The sequence below is a fragment of the Eriocheir sinensis genome, chromosome 59 (assembly GCF_024679095.1).
Source record: "Eriocheir sinensis breed Jianghai 21 chromosome 59, ASM2467909v1, whole genome shotgun sequence".
Classification (NCBI taxonomy): domain Eukaryota; kingdom Metazoa; phylum Arthropoda; class Malacostraca; order Decapoda; family Varunidae; genus Eriocheir; species Eriocheir sinensis.
The window spans coordinates 7174985-7194268 of NC_066567.1; the positions used below are offsets into that span (position 1 = coordinate 7174985).

The 19284-nt window shown below is 44.8% G+C and overlaps 1 protein-coding gene across 2 annotated transcripts in view; it reads left to right on the forward strand.

Moving 5' to 3' along the window:
* LOC126985481 (cationic amino acid transporter 4-like) overlaps positions 1-14456 on the forward strand; it is a 39488-nt gene extending 25032 nt beyond the window's left edge. For both annotated transcript variants that reach the window (XM_050840441.1, XM_050840442.1), the window contains exons 3-11: positions 1972-2129; positions 3812-3961; positions 4403-4540; positions 6815-6996; positions 8062-8146; positions 9334-9534; positions 10232-10417; positions 11054-11675; positions 12546-14456. In XM_050840441.1, the coding sequence (XP_050696398.1) occupies positions 1972-2129; positions 3812-3961; positions 4403-4540; positions 6815-6996; positions 8062-8146; positions 9334-9534; positions 10232-10417; positions 11054-11675; positions 12546-12778 (1955 nt within the window). In that variant the 3' untranslated portion in view covers positions 12779-14456. The remainder of the gene's footprint in view (positions 1-1971; positions 2130-3811; positions 3962-4402; positions 4541-6814; positions 6997-8061; positions 8147-9333; positions 9535-10231; positions 10418-11053; positions 11676-12545) is intronic.
* The last annotated feature ends 4828 nt before the right edge of the window (positions 14457-19284 follow it).

Sequence of the window (19284 nt, forward strand, 5' to 3'; positions counted from 1 at the left end):
TACACTTTTTTTCCCTTCCTTTTTTTCCCCCGACATTGTATTTTCTTTTTACTTTTTCTTTACTTGTCTTTCTTTTGTCTTCGTTAATTCTTTTCTTTCTTTTCGTAAACTGAACAAAAAAATATCTGCCTCTAATTTTTTTTCCCTTTTTCCTCTTCCATTTCCTTTCCATCTAAAGTAAACCGTCTCCCTTTTCTTCTCTTTTCTTCTTCATTTCCTTCCCTAGTTATTTTTCTCCTCAATATTTATTTTCCATTTTCTTCCTTAAAAACACTAAGTAAACCAAACATAAGGATCTTCTTTTTCTTCCTTTTCTTCTTCTCTTTCTTTCCCATTTGTCTTCGTATGTTAAGTGTCTCATTATTAAACCCTTCTTCCTTTTCTTCCCTTTTCTTCTTCCTTTTCTTCCCTAGTTAATTTTCTCCCCATAAAAACCTACTTCTCAATATTTTCTTCCATTTTCTCTTTCTTCCTTTAATAACACTAACTAAGCCAGACATAAGCATCTCCTTTTTCTTCCTTTTTTCTTCCCTTTCTTCCCTTTTCTTCTTCCTTTTCTTCCCTAGTTAATTTTCTCCCCATAAAAACCTGCTTCTCAATATTTTCTTCCATTTTCACTTTCTTCCTTTAATAACACTAACTAAACCAAACATATGCATCTCCCTTTCCTTCCTTTTTTCTTCCTTTTCTTCACTTTTCTTCTTCCTTTTCTTCCCTAGTTAATTTTCTCCCCATAAAAACCTGCTTCTCAATATTTTCTTCCATTTTCTCTTTCTTCCTTTAATAACACTAACTAAACCAGACATAAGCATCTCCCTTTCCTTCCTTTTTTCTTCCTTTTCTTCTTCCTTTTCTTCCCTGTTTAATTTTCTCCCCATAAAAACCTGCTTCTCAATATTTTCTTCCTTTTTCACTTTCTTCCTTAAAATAAACACTAACTAAGCCAGACATAAGCATCTCCTTTTTCTTCCTTTTTTCTTCCTTTTCTTCCCTTTTCTTCTTCCTTTTCTTCCCTAGTTAATTTTCTCCCCATAAAAACCTGCTTCTCAATATTTTCTTCCATTTTCACTTCCTTAAAAAAAACACTAACTAAACCAGACATAAGCATCTCCTTTTCTTCCTTTTTCTTCTTCCTCTTCTTTTCCATTTGTCTTCGTATGTTAAGTATTTTCTTCCATTTTCTCTTTCTTCCTTAAAAAAAACAATAACTAAACCAAACAGAATATTCTCCTTTTTCTTCCCTTTTCTTCTTCCTTTTCTTTCCCATTTGTCTTCGTATGTTGATTATCTCCTTATCAAAACCTACTTCTAATTATTTTCTTCTCTTTCCTTTTTTTTTCAAACCAAACCTAATTAACTCCTTTCTTCCCTTTCTTCCTTTTCACTCACAGATTTCTTTCCCTTCTTCAAATCTATTTCTCATTATATTTTTCTTTTTCCCTTTACCTTTTCTTCATCTCGTAAAACACACATTTCTTCATTTTTCCCTTTCTTTTCCTCATTCAAATCTACTTATCATATTCTTCTATTTCCCTTTTCTTCCATCTCGTACAACAAACCAACTTAAAATTCACACATCTTTTTCTTTCCTTTTTTCCCCCTTTTTAAGACATACTTCTAATTATCTGCTTCCCTTTCCCTTTCTTTCCAAACCAAACCAGATTAACACACCTTACCTTCCCCTTCTTAAAACTCACACCTTTACACTTTACCCTTTTTGATCTCCTTTCCCTTTCTTCCAACTCAAAAAACAGCACCTCCCCCTTTCTTCCCTTTCTCCCCTTTCTCTCCCAGGTTTCTGCTACGCCCAGTCACCAAATTAACGCCTTCCCTATTCTTTCCCTTTCTTCCAACTCGAAAAACAGCACCTCCCCCTTTCTTCCCTTTCTCCCCTTTCTCTCCCATGTTTCTGCTACGCCGAGTTACCAAATTGACACCTTCCCTTTCTCTCCCTTTCTTCCCTTTCTCCAGGTTTCTGCTACGCCGAGTTGGTCACCTGTATGGAGCAGTGTTCCGGACAGGTGTACACGGCCACCTACCAATTAGTGGGCGAGTTGGCGGCTTACCTGCTGGGGCTGTTCTATCTGCTCATTAACGCGTCTGCTCTGGCGGCCCTCACGAAGGCTCTGGTGAGTGGGTGGTGATTAGTGGGTAATGGTTGTTAGTGGTTGTTATTGGCTGTTGGTGATGGTTGTTGTGTTAGCTATTATTGTGTTTTTCTTTTTCCCAGCATCCACCAATAAGATTTACCCTTCCCAGCATCCTTTCCCAGCATCCACCAGTAAAATCTAACCTTTCCCAGCATCCACCAGTAAAATCTAACCTTTCCCAGCATCCACTAGTAATATCTAACCTTTCCCAGCATCCACCAATAAGATTCTACCTTTCCCAGCATCCACCAGTAAGATTCAACCTTTCTCAGCATCCACCAGTAAGATTCAACCTTTCCCACCATCCACCAATAAGATTCAACCTTTCCCAGCATCCACTAGTAAGATTCAACCTTTCTCAGCATCCACCAGTAAGATTCAACCTTTCTCAGCATCCACCAGTAAGATTCAACCTTTCCCAGCATCCACCAATGAGATTCAACCTTTCCCAGCATTCACCAATGAGATTTAACCTTTCCCAGCATCCACCAATAAGATTTAACCTTTCCCAGCATCCACCAATGAGATTCAACCTTTCCCAGCATCCACCAATAAGATTTAACCTTTCCCAGCATCCACCAATGAGATTCAACCTTTCCCAGCATCCACCAATAAGATTCAACCTTTCCCAGCATCCACCAATGAGATTTAACCTTTCCCAATAGTAGTAGTAGTAGTAGTAGGAGTAATAGTAGTAGTAGTTGTAGTAGTAGTAGTAGTAGAAGTAGTTGTTGTTGTTGTTGTTGTAGGAGTGAAATCGTTTGAAAGATAGGACCTTTCTCTCTCTCTCTCTCTCTCTCTCTCTCTCTCTCTCTCTCTCTCTCTCTCTCTCTCTCTCTCTCTCTCTCTCTCTCTCTCTCTCTCTCTCTCTCTCTCTCTCTCTCTCTCTCTCTCTCTCTCTCTCTCTCTCTCTCTCTCTCTTCTCTCTCTCTCTCTCTCTCTCTCTCTCTCTCTTCTCTCTCTCTCTCTCTCTCTCTCTCTCTCTCTCTCTCTCTCTCTCTCTCTCTCTCTCTCTCTCTCTCCGATATACCCGATCGACACACACACAAACTATTGCTGTTATTGGCTTGTCCGCCGATAAATCTGGTGATAGTTTGTGCGTCCGTGTGTGTGTGTGTGTGTGTGTGTGTGTGTGTGTGTGTGTGTGTGTGTGTGTTCTTCTTTTCCCTTCTTTTCCCTTATTTTGCTCTTTTAAAACTATTTATTTCTGTCTTTTTTTATTTATCTATACTTAATATATCAATTTATCACCCAACTTTACTCATAGCTAACCCATTTATTTCTCTCCTATTTCCCTCTAACTACCCATTTTCTCATCTCCCCATTTCTCATCTCATTAAAATCTCATATCCAAAGAAGCAGTTCATCTCATTCATTCTCATTTCACCTCCCCATCTTTTCATTCTCCGTTTCCTCCCCTACAACTAACAGCTAACCATATCTCTCATCTCCCCATTCATCTTCCCCTCACACCTCCCCATCCCTCCTCATCATCCCAAAACTAACCATATCATCGCCCTATTCCTTCCCTCCCCATAGCAGTAAGTAGCGGGCTTTTTTTTTTTTTCATTATTGTTTTCTTTTTTTTTTTACGCCCTTGCACTGTCTCCTCTGCTTAAAAAAAAAAAAAAAAAAAAACTAACCTCTCCACTTCTCCCCAGTCGTCCACCATGGATTACCTGTGCGGCGGCAAGGTGGGCCGGTGGGTGGGGGCAACCCTGGGACACCTACCCGTCACCCACGTGCCCCCGGACTTTATCGCCGCGGGGGCCTGCATGTCCGTGGCTGTGATCCTGGCGCTGGGACTGGAGGTAAGGAGGCTGGGGGTGGGAAGGAGGAGGGGTTCTGTTGGGGGGTGAGGGTATATGTGGGGGTGGGTAAGGGTGTGGGTGGGGGGCGGGTGGGGGTGTTTTTGTGAGAGGGTTTGTCTTATGTGTTTGTGTGTTTTGGGTTTACATAGATATAGTTTTAAGGTGTCTGTGTGTGTCTGTGGGGCCGTGTGATTTCTGTCTGTCACTGTTTGTGTGTCTATGTATTTCTGTTTATTTTTGTGTTTGTGTATTGCTGTATGTGTGAATTTTGTGTGTATGGTTTTTTTTTTGTATGTGTGTGTATTTTTCTATCTATTTATGTGTATTGTTTTGCGATAGACCTTCTTCCCATCCTCTTCACTCTTCTTCATTCTCTTCGTCGCCAAAAGAAGCAGAGCACCCTCCCTCACCCTTTCTCACCCTTTTCTCCCCTTCCCCCAGCAAGCGGGGTTCCTGAGGGCCGTGATGAGCGGGGTGACGCTGCTGTGCCTGCTGTTCTTCCTGCTGGTGGGCGGCACACACACGGAGGAGGACCCGTCGCATCTCCAGCAGGCGTTCACGTCGCTGGGCCCGTCGGAGGTAAAGATATAATTCCTTACAGATATAAGTCCGCTATATTTTTAGTGACACTTTCTAAGGACAATGATTCTCAAGTTCGTAATATTATTTAACTATTTTTTTCATATTCATTATTTTTAGTTTTTTTATTTCATTTTTTTATTTAATTTTATATTTTTTCAAGGGCGTATAATTCTTTTAAGGATGTAATATTTTTTGGGGGGAGGGGGTCAAAGACGTAATATTTTTAAGGACTATTTTTAAGGACAATATATTTTAAGGACAATATTTTTTAAGGACAATATTTTTTTATGAACAGTATTTTTAAGGACTATTTCTTTAGAACAATACTTTTTCAAGGGCGTAATATTTTCCTACGTATGTAATATTTTCTAAAGATATAATATTTTCTAAGGATTTAATATTTTCTAAGGATATATTTTTCTAAGTATATAATATTTTTTTTTTGGTTGCACTATTTTTCTAAGGTTGTAATATTTCTCTAAGGATGCAATATTTATCAAGGACATTTTTCTCTTTCCGCGTCTTATATGTAAATTATCATTTTTTCTCTCTCTTCCTCTATCTTTCTTCCCACTTGCGGTCCATTCTCGTCATCTTTTCTCCTTTTTATTCTCTCTTCCTCTTCCTTGATCTGTTTTTCCCTCGTTCTCTTCCATTTTTCTTCTCTTTTATCTTCCTCCCTCTTGAGTTCCATTCCTGTTCTCTTCTTATTTATCGTTTTTATCTTCCCTTTCTTTCTCATGCACTTCCTTGTTCTATTTTTTTATTATCGTCTCTTCTTTCTCTTTTCATTTATTTCCTTCCCACTTGAGCTCCATTCCTGTATTCTCATTTATCCTCTTTTTCTTTCCTTTCCTTCTCTTTCACTTCCTTGTTCTGTTTTCTTTTATTTTCGCCTATTCGTGTCTGATAATTATTTGCTTTTTTTCTCTCTCTGTTTTTCTTTTCTTTCTTATTTATAGTTCGCTTGTATGCACCTCTGTCCTTCCTCTCCTTTCCTAACTCCCACTGTGGATGTGTATAGCAATTGTTCACTCTTTCCTTCAACTTATTTTCTTGTGTTTCTGTATTTCCTTTTGTTAGAGTTGTTAGCGGTGTGTATGGCGGAGTTTGGCAATAATCTACTTTCTTTTTTATATTTTTCTCTAATTCACTTTTACTTATCACTTGTTTCCTTTTCTAATTATCAATATGCGGCGTTGCGAATATGTATAGCAATAATCCACTCATTTCTTGTATTTATTCTGTAATTTTCTTCCAGTGTCTGTATGGCGGTGAATGGCAATTATCTACTTTCTTTTTTTACAATTTCCTCTAAACTCACTTTTACTTTTTAAACCTTTCCTCTATTAACTAATCCTAAGGTACGTGTATAACAAATATTCAATCATTCCATCAAGTTATTATCTGTATTTCCTCTTCTTCGAGTTATGATATGGCGTTGTATGGCAATGATTTAATTTCTTTGACATTTTCCTCTGCGTATCCTTTTACTTTTCAATTCTCTCTTATTCTGACTATCACTAGGAGGCGTTACGAACTTCTATTCCAATCTTGCATCCAGTTCTTCAAGTGTTTTCCTGCAGTTGTTGTATGGCGGTGTATGGCAATAATATACTTTCTTTTACATTTTCCTCTAAACTCACTCCTACCATTCATTCCTTTTCTTAACTATTACTAGAGGTCATCATCTGTATCTGGAGCAAATATGAACTCATCCCAACATTATTCACTGTATTTCCTTTTGTTCTAGTTGTTAGCGGCCGCGGCGTATGACAATCATCGACTTCCTTTTTATATTTTCCTCTAGACTCACGCTTACTATGCATTCCTTTTCTTTCCTAACTATTACTAGAGGCCATCATCTGTATCTGGAGCAAAAATGAACTCATCCCTACATTATTTACTCTATTTCCTTTAGTTCTAGTTGTTAGCAAGCGGTGTATGGCAATTATCGACTTCCTTTTTACATTTTTATCTAAACTCGCTTCTACTTTTCGCTACTCTCTTTTTCTAACAATTACTAGAGGCCTTCGTGCATATGTGGAGCAATTATTAACTCATTCCTACGTTATTTACTCTATTTCCTTTAGTTCTAGTTGTTAACAAGCGGTGTATGGCAATTATCGATTTCCTTTTTATATTTTTCTCTAATCTCGCTTCTACTTTTCGCTACTTTCTTTTTCCAACTGATACTAGAGGTCATTGTGCGTATGTGGAGCAATTATTAACTCATTCCTACGTTACTTATTGTATTTATTACCCTTCCAGTTGTTGGCGGGCGCGGCGGTCTGCATGGCGGTGTATGGCAGTTTCTACGAGGCGGGGCGGCTTGTGAAGGGACAGCGCCGCGCCCACCGCCTGCTGCCCGTCGTGGTGTCCGTGGCGACCGGCTCCTCCTTCCTCGCCTTCTTCGTCCTGGGCATTGTCTTGACGCTTATGACGGGGAATGTGTGAGTGCTGGGGGAAGGGGAATGAGGGGAGTGTGATGAAGGAGAGGATGAAGATTGGGAGAAGAGAAAATGAGAAGGGGAATGAGAGGAGGGTGATGGAGGAGAGGATGACGATGGGAGAAGAGAAAATGGGAAAGGGGAAGAAAGGAAGGGGAATGAGGGGAGGGTGGTGAAGGAGATGAAGATGGGGAGAAGAGAAAATGGGAACGGGAATGAGAGGAGGGTGATAAAGGAGATGAAGATAGGGAGAAGAGAAAATGGGAAGGGGGAAGAAACGAAGGGGAATGAAGGGAGGGTGATAAAGGAGATGAAGATAGGGAGAAGAGAAAATGGGAAGGGGGAAGAAAGGAAGGGGAATGAAGGGAGAGTGATAAAGGAGATGAAGATGGGGAGACGAGAAAATGGGAAGGGGAATGAGAGGAGGGTGATGAAGAGGATGACGATGGGGAGAAGAGAAAATGGGAAGGGGGAAGAAAGGAAGGGGAATGAGGGGAGAGTGATGAAGGAGAGGATAACGATGGGGAGAAGAGAAAATGGGAAGGGGGAAGAAGGGAAGGAGATAAGAAGGGAGGGTGAAGATGAATGAGGATATAGATGGAAATTGATATAAACTAATCTTTCTTATCCTTTTGTTATTAATACTAACCTTCTACTTTTCTTTCCTTTATTCGTCCATTTTTTTCTTCCCTTCTCTTCCTCCTCTTCTACTTTCTTAATCTCTGTTATCTTTTCTTCCTCTCCATTTCTCTTATACCGCTTTCTAACCTCCTTCCTTCCTTTTCTCTTCCCTTACCTCTTTTCTCTTCTTTCTCTCCCTATCGTCTTTCTTTACCTCTCTCTCTCTCCTTCCCCTTCCTATCATTTTCTACCTTTTCTCCTCTCTCTCTCTGTCCCATCCCTCTCGTTTTCTTTACCTCTATCTCTCTCTCTCTCTCTCTCTTTCCTTTTCCTTTCATTCTCTACCCTTTCTCCTCTCTCTCCATCCCATCCCTCATTTTCTGTACCTCTTCTCTCTCTCCTTCCTCTCCCACTCCTCTCTCTCTCTCCCTTTCCTCCCTCTCCCAGGCTCCCCCCAGTGGGCGCCCCGTTGATACAGGCGATGGAGAGGAGGGATGTGAGTTGGGCGAGACTAGTATTGGGCTGCTTCCAGGTGAGTGTGTGTTCCTGTGTGTGTGTGTGTGTGTGTGTGTGTGATAATGATAATGAAGTAAGGTTAATTAAGGGAAAGGTAGAGTCATTATCCTCACCTGTCTACCTGTACATCTACCTCATTAACACATCACCTGTCTCTTCCTCCTCCTCCTCCTCCTCCTCCTCCTCCTTAATTACACTCACCTGCCTCCTCTTGCCACGCTAATTGCATTCCACCTGTGACTTGATTGCATCCCACCTGTCCACCTGCACGCACTCACCTGTCTCCCTAATTAACCACTACCACCACCTGCTTAGTTTGCTTTCATTGTGTTCTTTTTAATCGCTTCTTAATTACCTGGTCACCTGTTTGCGTAATTAACTTCCACCTTTTCACCTGTTTCTACCTTTTTTTGTTTTTGTTTGCGCTGAAACTGATTAATTGTCCCTTTCTTCTTCTATGCTTTATTTCTTCCACTTTTTCATCTTTCTTTTCCTCCATTCGTCATCCTTTCTCACATGTTTTATCTCAAATATTTCATCTTTTTTTTTTTCTTTACTTTCTTTCCTTTTCTCTTTTTTGTTTTTTTCTTTCTTTTTTCACTTCTCTCTGTTTTTTCTTCCCTCACTTGTCTTCCTCCTTTTCATCCTCCTCCTCCTCCTCCTCCTTCGCTTAGTCTTCCCATTTCAAAGTAAATAGAAAGCATTGAATTGAATACCGGATAATAAACTTGTATTGGGACCGTTTTTATTTTTTATTTCTATTTTTCTCCCTTCCTTTCTCTCTCATTTTTCTTTTCCTCTTTTATCTTTTCACATTTGTTTTCCTCTTTCTTCTCTTCTTACTCGTTTCCCCAATCTTCCTTTTATCATTTTCATCATTCTTTTCTTATACATCTTTTTTTTCCTTTCCCTATCTTCCTTTGTCCTGTTTCCCTTTCTCTTTCCCTTTCCCTTTCCGATCACTCTTTCTCCCTTTTCTGTCTCCCATTACCTTCATTTTAACTAACGTACCTGTCTTTTTTTCCACACCTGTTCTTACTTTACCTAACCTAACCTAACCTAACCTTACCTGTCCTTACCTTACCTTTCTTACCTGTCCTTACCTGTCCTTTCTCCTATAGGTGGTGATACTGTGCCTGTCCTAACCTAACCTAACCTAACCTGTCCTTACCTTACCTTACTTACCTGTCCTTTCTTCCGTAGGTGGTGATGCTGTGCCTTTCCCTGGTGGAGGCCGCCCTACCACTCTCCCGCCAGCTGGTCTCCCTCTCCTCCGACGGCCTCCTCCCGCCCTTCCTCTCCTCGCAGTGCCCCCGGACAGGCGCCCACGCACACGCACACCTGGCGGGGGGGTCGCTGGCTGCCGTCCTTGCCCTCACGCTCAACCATGTTCTTCTGTTAAGGGTGGGTGAAGGGAGGAAGGGAAGGGAGGAAAAGGGAAGGGAAAAGAGAGGAAGAAGAAAAGAATGGGAGAGTGAAGTAAGGAGAGGATGAAGGGAAGAGAGGGGAATGGGAGGTGAAGAAAAGGGGAAGGAAGGAAAAAGAGGACAGGAAAAGGGGAAGAGAGGAAGAGAAACAGAGAAGAGAAGGGGAGACTAAGGAGAGTGAAAGGAAAGGGAGAAAGGGAAGGGAGGCAGAATAGAAGAGAGGAAGAAAGGAAGAGAGAAAAAAGGAAAAAGGGAAGAAGGAAAGAGAGGGGAATGGGAGGAGAGGAAAAGGGGAAGGAAGGAAAAAGGGAAGGACAGGAAAAGGGGTAGAGAGGAAGAGAAATAGAGAAGAGAAGGGGAGACTAAGGAGAGTGAAAGGAAAGGAAGGCAGGACAGAAGAGAGGAAGAAGGGAAGAGAGAAAAAACGGAAAAAGGGGAATGGGAGACTAAGGAAAGGGAAGGGAAGATAAAGAGGGAGAAGGAGGAGGAGGCTGGAGAATGGAAGAATGGAAAGGAAGTATAAAAAGGAGAAGAGGAAGAGGAAGAGAAGAAGGAGGAGAAAGCAGATAAGAAGGTCAATGATACAAGGATTAAAACACACACAAAAAAAACACAAGAAGACTCCCCCCTCCCTCTCACCCCCTCACCCCCCTCACCTGTCCCCTTCCCCACAGGTGTTGGCTACCTGCACACTGGTGGTCCACGTGGTAGTGGTGGTGACGGTGCTCTACAGGCGACACAGATGCTCCTACGCTGCCCTCTGCTGCCTCGCCGTCACACCCTCCTCCCGCGCCCCTCTCGGCTACCTCCACCTCGCCCCCCGCAGCTCACGTCAGGAGAGGACCTTCCACTTCCTCAAGGTGGGTGACGAAGGAAAAGAAAGGGGAAAGGAGGGTAAAGAGAGAGGTATATAGGAAGAAAGGGAGAATAGGAAAGAGGAGAGGAAGGAAGGAGAAGAAGGGAGGTAGTGAAGGAGAGATGTAGGGAGATAAAGAAGAAAGGGAGAATTGAGGACTAGGAGGAGGAGGACAAGAAGTAAGGAATGAGTGGAGAGAAAGAAGGATGAAAAGGAGATAGAGGAAGAAAAGGAGGAGAGAGGGAGATGGGTGGAGGAGACTCTGAAGGAGGAGGAAGTGGAGGAAAAAGAGGGTAAAAAGGGAGGTATAGGAAGAAAGGGAGGAGGATAGGAAAGAGGACAGGAAGGAAGAAGAAGGGAGGTAATGAAGGAGAAAGTGAAGGAAGATATGGGTAAAAGGGAGAGATAGGGAGATAAAGAAGAAAAGGGAGAATTGAGGAGGAGGAGGAGAGAGAGAAGGAAGAAGAGGAGTTGCATAAGTAAATAAAAAAAAGCAAGAGGAAGGTAGACTATAAAAAAAACAATAATGAGTATGAGAGAGAAAGAACAAAAGAAGGAGGAGGAGGAGGAGGAGGAGGAGGAGAAGAAAAACGAAGAAAACCATAAACAGGAAGACACTCACCACCTCTTCTTTTCCCAGGACGGTCTTCGGGTGCTTCCTAACCAGCTGGGAAGAGGAGGAGGAAGACACCAGGAGGGAGGAGGAAGAGGAGGAGGAGGAGGCGAGGAGGAGGGTAGCCTTGACACATCCCACCTGTTGGCTAATGAGCTTGACCCACCTGCCTCACCCATCAAGGAGGAGGAGGAGGAGGAAGAGGAGGAAAAGCAGGTGGAGGAGGAGGAGGAGGAGGAAGAGGAGGATGTGGAGGAGGCCGTGAGGGAGTATAGAGAGAAGATACAGGTTGCCACACTGAGAGGGGGGGCGGCAAGGAGTCCCCCCACCCCTGAGTCAGCTCGCCGCGCCCTCCTGCTTGTGATTGGGGTGTGGGGGGCATTAGCGGGGGCGGCGGTGGTGGCGGTCTTCGGCATGGGGAAGGGGGGCGGGGGGCAGGTATGGGCGGGGGTCCTTGGGGGGTTCTTGCTCCTTGCGGTAATAGGAGTAGGGGTCCTATCTCGCCTCCCCGCTCATTCTCCTCCGCGGGGGTCCTTCCATGTTCCTGCCCCCCCCTGGTTACCTGCTGCGGCCCTCCTGCTGAATGTGACGCTGCTGGTTCAGGTGTTGGGGCATACCTGGCCCCTCCTGGCTACTCTTCTGCCCGCAGGTGTGTTGAGGGGGTGGGGGGTAGGGGGAAGACGGGTGTGGGGGGGTGGGGAGAGGGGGAAAGGGGGATGTGTTTGTGTGGGAGGGGGAGGGGTTGTGTGTGTGTGTGTGTGCGTGTGTGTGTGTGTGTGTGGAGAGAGAGAAAAAAAGTAATAAGAGGTGGATTGGTAGATAGATAGAGGGAAAGATAGATAGAAAGATAGATAAGTAAATATACAGATAGTTATAGGTAGATAGATAGGTAGATAGATAGAGAGAGAGAGAAAGAAAACATGTCAAGTGTCAGTTAGGAATGAGAAATGAGATGGAACATTTGCATAATTAAAACTGTCGTCTGTCTGTCTGCCTCTGTCTGTTTTTCTGTATGTGTCTACTTCCCACTTTTTTGTTTGTGTATGAAATGTGTCTGTCTGTTTGTCTGTCTGTCTGTATAATATGTATGTGTACACTTGTATGTATGTTTATATATCCTAAGAGTCAGTCAGTCAGTCAGTTGGTAAATATGTCTGTCTTCTTTTGTTTGTGTTTCAATTGTGTTTGTCTGTGTGTGTGTATGTATGTATATAAATGATTGCTTATCAACTTGACTGTGCGTAAATCCATGTTTGAATGTATGTATGTATGTATGTATGAATGTGTCAGTGTGTGTATCCATGCTTGTATGTGTGTACGAATATCTGTGTGTGTGTGTATGTATGTATATAAATGTTTGCCTATCAACTTGACTGTGCGTAAATCCATGTATGAATGTATGTATGTATGTATGTATGAATGCGTCAGTGTGTGTATTCATGCTTGTATGTGTACTAGTATATGTGCGTATGTATGTGTGTGTACCTTCATACTAATCCCCCCTCCCCTCCCCCCCCAGCCGCGGCGTGGTACCTCCTCTACGGGCTTGGGCACAGTCAACTGGCGGGTCCCGCGGGGGTGGGGGGCGTGCCCAGGGGCCCCGCGGGGGAGACCATCCGCCTGGAGCCCCTCACGCCCCCTGCCCTCACCCCCACGCCCCTCCAGGCCCCGCCCCGCTCCAGCCCCGTGCCCCGCTCCACCCAGCCCTACGCCAGGTTGACACAGGTAGACACGGTGTTAATTAGCAGGTGAGAGTGTGCCCCGTAACCTCGCCCCGCCCCGCCCCGCTGTCTATTGCTACTGTTATTGTTATTATCATTATTATTATTATCATTATTATTTATTTATGATCATATTCAACGCTTTTTTTTATTTCTCTCTCTCTCTCTCTCTCTCTCTCTCTCTCTCTCTCTCTCTCTCTCTCTCTCTCTCTCTCTCTCTCTCTCTCTCTCTCTCTTCATTCGCTTCTAGTCATTTTTCAGCTCTAGTGGAAAAGGAGTTAGAAGGAAGAAAAGGGAAGAAAATGGGGAAGAAAGATGATGAAAAAGGAGGTAAAGGGAAGAAGAGGGAAAAGAGAGGGAAGAATGTGAAGAATAGAAAAGAAAAGGGAGAAAGGTCGATAAATAGTGCTTTCCTTCCTCTACCCTTCTACTTTCTTTCCTTCCTTTCTTTCCTTTACTTTTCTTCCCGTTTTCTGCCTTAAAGTAATAGAAATGAGAGAGTGGAAAAGAAGTTAGGAGGAAGAAGAGGGGAGAAAAAGGGGTTTAAACTATGCTTTCCTTCCTCTTCCCTTCTACTTTCTTTCCTTCCTTTCTTTCCTTTACTTTTCTTCCCGTTTTCTGCCTTAAAATAATAGAAATGAGAGAGTGGAAAAGAAGTTAAGAGAAAGAAGAGGGAAGGAAAAGGGAGAGAAAGGGGTATAAACTACGCTTTCCTTCCTCTTCCCTTCTACTTTCTTTCCTTCCTTTCTTTCCTTTACTTTTCTTCCCGTTTTCCGCCTCAAAATAATAGAAATGAGAGAGTGGAAAAGAAGTTAGGAGGAAGAAGAGGGGAGAAAAAGGGGTTTAAACTATGCTTTCCTTCCTCTTCCCTTCTACTTGCTTTCCTTCCTTTCTTTCCTTTACTTTTCTTCCCGTTTTCCGCCTCAAAATAATAGACACGAGAAGATAAAGCAATGACTAAATATTTAATTAAGGGCTTTTATCACGCCCATGGATAAAGAACATAGCCTATCACTATCATTATCACACTATAGTTTGTCATTTGTTTATTTATTTTACGTATTTTAACGCTCATTTGACTATATAAGGTTTCGTAGCCATGTTTTTGTATTTGTTTTTATTTATACTTATTTATACGAACGTTCATTTGACTACAGAAAAACCGTCCTGTGTATATATGTTTTATTTATACGGACGCTCATTTGACTATAGAGTTTACTGATATGGGCGCTCATTTGACTATAGAGTTTACTGATATGGACGCTCATTTGACTATAGAGTTTACTGATATGGGCGCTCATTTGACTATAGAGTTTACTGATTTGGACGCTCATTTGACTATAGAGTTTACTGATTTGGACGCTCATTTGACTATAGAGTTTACTGATATGGGCGCTCATTTGACTATATAAGGTTTCGTAGCCATATTTTTGTTTGTTTTTATTTATACGGACGCTCATTTGAGTAGAGAGTTCGTCCTTTGTATATTTCTTTTACTTATATGGACGCTCATTTGACCATAAAGTTTCGTAGCCATGTTTTCGTTTGTTTATATTTATACGGACGCTCATTTGACCACTGAAAGTTTGTGCTCTGTATATGTTTTACCCTAGAAAGTTACGTAGCCAGGCCTTCTCTTCACTCTATACAAACGGTTGTTGTTGAGCAGAGACTTTGCTTCTTGTTAATGCAATAAATTATAAATTTTACCTCCTCTTTCATTTCCTCTTATTGCAAACTCCTTGTGTTATGCTCTTATTATTTGTATGGGGAATGGGTATGGGGTATTTCTATGGGGTATGGGGTATGGGTATGGGGTATTTCTATGGGGTATGGGTATGGGGTATTTCTATGGGGTATGGGTATGGGGTATTTCTATGGGGTATGGGGTATGGGTATGGGGTATTTCTATGGGGTATGGGTATGGGGTATTATTTGGAAATGCAGAAGTATGTAGCATGGGGTATGGGGTATTATTTGTATGGGGTGGAAATGCAGAAGTATGTTGCATGGTAGGATAGCACAGGACGTTGATAAATGATAATACGAGGTAATACTACTGATGGCGAGGGGCAAAAAGTAGTTGTGAGCGTTATGGCGCGAACAAGCAAGTGGTCGTTAACTCCTTGGGTCACATTCTTGAACCTTCCTGCGCCCAACCTCATATATTTGACTTTCGTAGGAGTTGTGGGTATTTCCTTGTGTACTCTTATGACCCTGGTGGCTAAGTCTATATACACCAAGTCAAGTAATACGCAAGTTCGTGGGAAGAGACACGGCCGAGGCGTGGTTTATGCGTGACACTGCTTGGAGCCAAACTAGGGAATGTAGAAACAGGGATTTAGAGAAAACTAAATCAATCACTTCAACATGCCTTTCCTCACACCCCACACCGCCGTTTGTAGGCATTGCAATTAGTCACGCAATAGCACAATAAAAAGACGTATTTTTTCGTCAGTGGCTTGCCTGAACGCGCTGTAAAAGAAGGCGAGAATGCACATCCAGAGTGTACACACGGCCCCAACTTTAGTCACCCCTGAACTGGCGGGTATTTTATTTTTATTTTTTTATTTTTTTAGCTTCAAGTGACGTCATCCCGCTGCTCCGCCCCAAACCGCCTCCTGCACGTACCGGTCGCAGTTCTGAAGCCGAGTGACTTGACTTGGTATGTATAGACTTAGCCTGGTGGTAGCTTGACTCTGTTTCTGTACCATAAACGTATAAAACACTCATGAAAACCCGATTAGTCTCAATTTCGGCCTCTGGAAATAATTGATGTGAGGGGCAGAGAGTCTGAGAGCACCAATCTTTTACTCGTTTTCCCTTGAATCTAAACCCTTCCACTGAGTCTATACGATATTACCAGACACTAAAATATACTTCATTAGATCATATACCTGTCATGAGGCTAATACTTAAGGATATAGTGAAAAATAAGAAATGGTAGTTTTAGTTTTGGCGGGAACAAGCTAGTGGCCGTTGCCTTTCCTTCCTGTTTTCCCTTAAATCCAAACCCTTCAGCTGACTATACGATATTTAACACACTAAAATATACTTCATTAGATCATATACCTGTCGTGACGCTAATACTTCAGGATAGAGTGAAAAATAAAAAATGGTACTGTGTCAGAGTTTTGGCGGGAACAGGCTCGTGGTTGTTGCCTTATCTTCCTGTTTTCCCTTAAATCAAAACCCTTTCGCTGACTCTATATAATTTTTACAAGTACTAAAATATACTGGACTAGACTGTATAACTGTCATTACGTTAATACTTCAGGATAGAGGAAAAAATAAGAAATAGTACAGTCGAAGGCAGATTTTTGGCGGGAGCAGGCTAGCACTCGTTAATGCGTATAACAATACTACATATGAACTTATCTGAATGAGATACTTAATTCACATGTAAAATATTAGGATAACACACACACACACACACACACACACACACACACACACACACACACTACGAGCAAATTGGACAGATGACGTCATGATATATCACAGGGATGAGTGAACAGTTATTGCAAGAGTTTAAGTCGTACGAAGGAGGCGAGGAAGACGAAGAGGCTGTTTTCGAGTATACCGATGAAAAGGAATGAATGAATGCTTGTGCTGTCTACCCTTGCAATAAGAACTTGGACAGCATGGATGACAGCCTCGATTGTTTGCACTGAGCGATAAATCAGCTTTAACACACACACACACACACACACACACACACACACACACACACACGCACACACACACACACACACACACACACACACACACACACACACACACACACACCTCCTCCTCTTCCTCCTCCCCCTCCTCATCGCCATCATCAAGGAACATTGATTGATTGATTGACAGTTTATTGTTGCAAGTAAACAACAAAGGAGAAGGGAGGAGCATGCCATCTCAACCCCCAGGCAGTACAGAGTGTGATTATACAACTAAGGATACATGTGGAAGTAGCACCAGGAAACTAAAAAGATACAATTAATGGCAGGGGACAAGTGCTAAAATAATAAATGCCTTAATTGAGTCAAGGGAGCAGACATAAGGGACTGGACATATGAACTACAATCTAGGGGCAAATGCAGGACACTCACTAAGCACAGCTGAAAGAACATTATTGTTAATGAACCAGCCCACCAGCCCAGGCAGGTCCCAGTGGCCCCGTGGGCGGTAGGCATAAATAGCAGAACATTGCAAGACATAGTGTTTGAGCGTGTGACCCCTGGCCTGGCACACAAGCGGCAAGGTACAGGGTCAGCCCTACTGACCTCCCAGTAACATTGCCTTTGATATTATATTCTGTAGCGGCAGCCTAGGCCGCTACAGCGAAAACCAAACATTTCTGTCTGTGTGTTTTCGAGGCAGCATACGTTGTAGCTGGTACAACGCCGTTTGGGTCCGTTAAAGCCGCCTTGTAGGTTAAAAGACACAACTAATAACCAGTGATGACTCCATTAGAGAGGAATTTCGTTTAAAGGTTTATTGTACAAAAGATATACAAATACATATACAATAAAAAAATATATATACATACATTTGTTATAAAAAGTGTACAAAGCGGGCATCAGCCCGCCGGTGTTTGCTTGGTCAGGTGCGCCTCATGTGGGTGTGGTGGCGGTGACGCATCTGTGTTCCTCGTCACTATGGGTGCGAGGAAGGGGTGACGGGTCATCGGGGTGGAGGTGCCGCCCTGAGCACCTCGAGCAGCAGGTCTGGTGGCGAGCGCTGGACCAGGAGGGCAGCCTTGACCTCCCGGCTGCTCAGCAGGCCGCCGGGTGCAGGCTGGGTGTCGGGCTCTGGGGCTGACCTGAGTCGCGCGGTGGCCGGGCACGACAGCAGGTAGTGCACCAGCGGGCGGCGGCTGTGTCTGCCACAGTGGGCACACTCCTGCCCCTGGAAACCGTCCTGGAGCTGCTCCCTGGTGCTGTAGCCCAGCCTGACACGCTGCAGCAGAACACCGTCTGCCCTGGGATGCTGCTGGGCGTCATCCAGGGGGTGGTAGCCGGTGGCGATGGAGTACCACGCCGCCTGCTTCTTCCAGCCTTCTAGCTCCCGGTGGCTCTGATGCGCCTGCCAGGATGCAGCGTGCCTCGCCTCAGCCTTGGTCTGCTGCAGGCTGAGCGGCACTCGTCTGGTGATGGAGGGGCCCGCAGCGGCCTCTTGGCGGCCTCGTCCGCAGCCTCGTTCCGCGTACCCCACGTGGCTGGGGATCCAGTGGAGCCTGACGCACTTTCCTGCGCGGCGAGGCTCTGCAGGCTGCAAAGCACGGAAGTGACGAGGCCCACGTTGTCGGTGACGCGCGGACGCTGCAGGGCTTCCAGCCCCGCCGGGAGTCTGTGTGTGACGACGGTCAACTCCGGGCGGCCTGGGCGTGTTCCAGGGCGAGGAGGAGGGCCAGCTCCGTCTGGAGGGTAGAGCAGTGGTCAGCCGTCCTACACAAGAGCCTCGTCTCTCCGGTGATGGCAGCAGCGCCCGTTCTGCCGCTCACCGGGTCCACCGAGCCGTCCGTGTAGTAGACGGCGCTGCCTGGCTCGGTGACCTGCGCCATGGACATAAGGGCGCGCTGCCGCAGCTCCTGGGTGATGCAGAGGGCCTTGCTTGCTGGCATCGGCGTGGCGGTGAAGGGAGCGATGGACGGTTCCCACGGGGCGGGGGTGGAAGGAGGGAGCAGGGACATCGGCCTCCGCCACCAGCCGAGTGTGCGGGTGAGTCCGTGGACGGCTGAGGTGGTGTGGATGAGCCACGTGTTGTTTCGGAGCACCTCCCTGCCTTGTGCCATGGCCGTCCGCAGTCTCCGCTGCGCCACGCCCTCCTTGTCTCGGAGGAGGATCCTGGCCACGCTGCAGGCGACGACGTACTCCACCCTGGAGGCGAGGGGCACCAGTCCGGCTTCGCTCTGCATCACGCACGCGCTGCACCATCTCGGCGCCCCCAGCATGACCCTCAGGGCGGAGTTCTGTGCGACCTCGAGTTTCTTTTGTTGGCTGTAGGAGAGGGAGACGAGGACAGGGGCGCAGTAGTCCACCAGGGGCCGTACTGCCTGCACATAAAAGAGGCGCAGGACGGAGAATGTGGCTCCCGCACCAGGCCTCGTCATCGCCCTCATGACGTTGAGCCTGGCGCGGAGTCTCTCACCCACGTAGCTGGCTTGGGTGGTGAAGGACAGTCGTGAGTCCAGCCATACTCCGAGGTACAGGTACCTGTTGACCCACTCTAACCCTATGCCCTGGGCCTGCAGTTGACCGGCTGGAGTGGCTGCCCTGATTGCCATGGCCCGGGACTTTTGTGCCGAGATCTTGAGACCGAGTGCCTCGCACTTCTCGGTGATAAGGTCCAGGGCCTGCTGAGCTTTGTCCATCCTGTTGCCCCGTCCCGTGACAACAAGAGCAAGGTCGTCAGCGTAGCTCAGCAGCACGGTGCCCTCACGGAACGGCAGTGCCACCAGCTGCTCCATGAGGATGTTGAACAGGAACGGGCTGAGGATGCCGCCCTGTGGAGTCCCGTTCTCAAGCTCCCTGAAGTTGGACTTGTGGC